Below are 3,785 nucleotides of genomic sequence, written 5' to 3'. Positions count from 1 at the left end.
TCCTTTGGGGCGCCGGGATCTCACTCTGGGTGGCCTCGGTGTTCAGCCCCCCCCGCCCCCACGATCACACCCCGCGTCTCTCCTCCCTTCCTCTTCTCGAGTCCCCGGAGCTGCAGGGGAGGCTCGCCTCGCTTCCCCTTCCTGCGGCTGCACATTTCTGAACCCAACGTGCATCGCCAGTTCTGCGGGGACCCCGGCCTCCAGGCGCTCCCCGCTGGCCGGACCCGAGGGCGCCGGGGTGCCCTGCCCCCCGCAGAGTCCCTCCCTCCCTCAGGTGCTCTGGGTGCCTCTGGGACGGCCGTGCCCTTGGGTCTCTCGCTTTCTGGGCGAGATCAGGTTTCTGCAAGAAGCCCGCGTGCTGAAGGCTTTAAGGCATGGGCAGCGCGTGTTGTTTTGATCTTCCTGTGTGTGTGGCCGCCCCACCGCCAGCTTCCCCACTTCTCATACGTTTCTCCCGTCTTTTAAACTTGTCTTTCAGATCGTTTATATTTTGCTACTTTAAGGAATAGACCAAAAAGCACAGTACATATCCACTATTTCTCCATCGATGAGGAGCTGGTCTATGAAAAGTAAGTTTCTGCTTTTTTTCTTCTTTTTTTCCTCTTTTCTCAACCATGTAGTTTGGTGAGGAAATGCTACTATCTTTATGGCTGTTTGAGTCACTTTTCCCCAATGGTGCAAGTAACAGTACCAGTTGTTTTAAGACTCAGGTGCTTGGGGAGAGGTGAACATACCTTTATTTTATCTTTTAAATTTATTCATTTGAGATAGAGAGAGACAGACAGACAGAGAGAGAGAGAGAGAGACGTCAATTTGTTGTTCCACTTATTTATGCAATGTGCCCTGAGTGGGGATCGAACCTGCAACCTTGACATAGCGGGAGGGTGCTCTAACCACCTGACTACCCAGCCAGGGCTGAAAGTGAAGATAAAGTGAACCTGTCAACACCTCAGTCCTTTGGCCGTCCGTCTGTACTAGCTCTGACCACCAGGACAGACTGCAATTGGGGATTCATACTCCCAGAGCAGGACCAGGGAGACCGCCGTCGGTCCTTGCTGGACTCTGGCATGGCCTGGCGTCCGTCCCCGGGACGAGCGGGGGCCGGGGCAGTGTGTGTCCCCCGGGCTTCAGCCTCGCCGGCCACAGGCTGCTGCTGGCGCTCAGGGTGTTTTCGTTGGTGCGGCTTGTTGTTTTGGAAAGTGGGACACGCTGAGGTGGCTTCCAGTGTTTTCTGTGCGTGAGGAGATTTTTTTAAAAATTTGATTTGGGGAGTTATTTTCCTGGGTGCTCCGAGCCTCCCAGTGTTCCTCGCCTTGCCTTTGCGGAGGGTAGAGGGGTGTGACTTGCTTTCTTTGGTTACCTTGCTGCTTTGGAATTTGGATTTGAGAGTGTAAGATAAGAGTGTGGACCTGTTTATTGTGAAGGACCTGCCGGAAAAAGATACCTTAATAAATAATAAGTATAGTAACAACTTAAATAGAGATAGACCTCTCTTCAATAAAAGCAACAGATAATAAGGAATGAGAAGACTGAATGGACTTGAGTATGTCCTTTTATTGAAAGAGTTGGTGTAGCCCTGAGGAGGGTAGCTCAGTGGGGTAGAGTCGCATCCCCCTAGACCAGTGGTTCTCAACCTTCCTAATGCCACGACCCTTTAATACAGTTCCTCATGTTGTGGTGACCCCCAATTTCATTGTTACAAATTGAACATCATTAAAGCATAGTGATTAATCACAAAAACAATATGTAATTATATATGTGTTTTCCGATGGTCTTAGGCGACCCCTGTAAAAGGGTCATTCGACCCCCAAAGGGGTCGCGACCCACAGGTTGAGAACTGCTGCACTAGACCAAGTTGCAGGTTCGATCCTCAGTCAGGGCACAGACAAGAACCAGCCAATGAGTGGAGCAACAGGTCAGTGTTTCTCTCTCTTCTTGTCTTTCTAAAATCAATTTAAGAATTAGTAAAAAAAAGCTGGTGTTTCATATATTTTGTTGTCTAATCTATTCCAACTGAAACACTTACTTTTACTTTCTTGTTGTCGTACCTACATGTGCAATGAGATGAGCATCATTAAATGAACCGTGGTCACTCTAGTTAGCTTCCTAGGACTCGTCCTGTTGAGAGGGAGTTGGGCAGCTCTGCCCAAGGATTTCTGGGCACCGCCCGGCATCCTGAGAGTGAGTATCCTTGACCTTCAGGAGCCTGTCTGTGATCTGAGGGAAAACAAACTCGCATTTGGGATGCACGGACCTGGTGTCTCGGGGACATCTCCCTGAGGCAGAGGGGCGGGAGCAGGATGCTGTGACGCTGGGTGAGGCTGGGCATGAAGGAGCCTGTGAATATGCCCCCGTGGCTGCAGCAAAGGGCTGAGGCCTGGTGTCAGGTTGCAGCTGGGCTCCTGGGCTGAGTCAGGAATAGGTGGCCTGTTCCTGACCTGCGTACCTGGTGATGGCCCTGCCTGCAGTGTTTACCGGGTGGCTGTTGGGATGGGGCATTGCTGTGGCTTTCCTTTGGCGAGTTCAGGGTTTGGGCACTTCCCGGGCGTCTGGGGGCAGGGGACTGTGCACGCGCCATTATGGCCAATTCCGCAGTGACTAACGCGCCGGAGGTGGTGAATCTGAAGAAGCTGTGGCCCGAGTGGCTTCCTTTGGGATTGCCAGTCGGTGGGCCCAGCAGAAAACGGCATTGAGCCAACTAACCTCGAGGCTCAGTGGGCTTCTGATTCTAGGGCCGGTAGCCAGATGGGGGCCACTTTTTTGGTGTGATCTTCATGTTGGCACTTTAGGGTAGGGCTACCAATCAACATTCTCCTCATATTTATTTCTGCTGCCTCCTAAAGAAAGACCATCCATTGATAGTGTGAGGTTTTTTAAAAAATTCTCATCAGAGGATATTTTTCCATTGATTTGTAGAGAGAGTGGAAGGGAGGGGGAGCGACACGGAGAGAGAGACATCGATGTGAGAGAGACCCATCGATTGGTGGCCTCCCGCAGGTGCCCCGACGGGGGCTGAGGATCGAGCCTGCAACCGAGTTATGTGCTCTTGATGGGAATGGAACCTGGGACCCTTCAGTCTACAGGCTGAAGCTCTAACCACTGAGCACACCGGCCAGGGCCCTAGTGTGAGGTTTGATGCCAGTGGGAACTGGGATGAGGCCTCTGGAACGGCAGAGCCTTCCCGTTGGGCGTGACGTGCCCAGCTGCCCTGGCCCAGCGGTGGCGGTTTCTGAGCCCCCGCAACTCCGTCCTACCGCAGCCGAGGGCAGGGGCTGGACGCTGTCAGCGCAGCGAGGAGGAGCGAGCAGTGATGAATGTGCATATCACCTTCCAGGCGCTCCGAGCTTGGAGGGAGGATGAGGGGCCTGCACTGAGCCCTGGGCTGGCAGGAATTCACCGGCGGTGGGCGCACACCTGGGGGCGGGGTTCACGGGGGCGTCCAGGTTGGCTGGGAGGCCGGTGGAGTCTCATCAGACCCAGAGGTGAGAGGAGAGACCCCAGGAGGGAGAAGAGTGAGGGCAAGGAGGCTGCCCAGGGACCACCACGCCCTCCAGTTTGCCTGGTGTGGATGCAGGTCAGTGGGATGTGCAATCTGCAACCGGACGTCTGCTGGGGGTGGACGGAGTGCCAGGCGAGGAGGCGCGTGTCCCAGAGGCTCTGGGCAGGTCCCGGTGCGCCTGGTCTGCGTTCACTGCGAATACAGCCAGCGTTTATGGTGCGTTTACACGTATGACAGGTGCTGTCTGTCTTAGGTGCTTCCAGCTGTTAGTTCATTTAGCTTTAAA

At 53.9% G+C, this 3,785-nt stretch overlaps 1 protein-coding gene across 1 annotated transcript in view; it reads left to right on the top strand.

Moving 5' to 3' along the window:
- The window catches only part of CDC14A (cell division cycle 14A), a 70,756-nt gene that overhangs the window by 12,732 nt on the left and 54,239 nt on the right, over positions 1 to 3,785 (top strand). The window contains exons 2-3 of the mRNA XM_014549651.1: positions 47 to 274; positions 479 to 569. Of these exons, the coding sequence (XP_014405137.1) occupies positions 47 to 274; positions 479 to 569 (319 nt within the window). The remainder of the gene's footprint in view (positions 1 to 46; positions 275 to 478; positions 570 to 3,785) is intronic.

Source organism: Myotis brandtii, unplaced genomic scaffold (assembly GCF_000412655.1).
Source record: "Myotis brandtii unplaced genomic scaffold, ASM41265v1 scaffold565, whole genome shotgun sequence".
NCBI lineage: Eukaryota > Metazoa > Chordata > Mammalia > Chiroptera > Vespertilionidae > Myotis > Myotis brandtii.
Note: the sequence above shows the minus strand (reverse complement) of the source record. Positions and strands in the feature narration are given on the sequence as shown.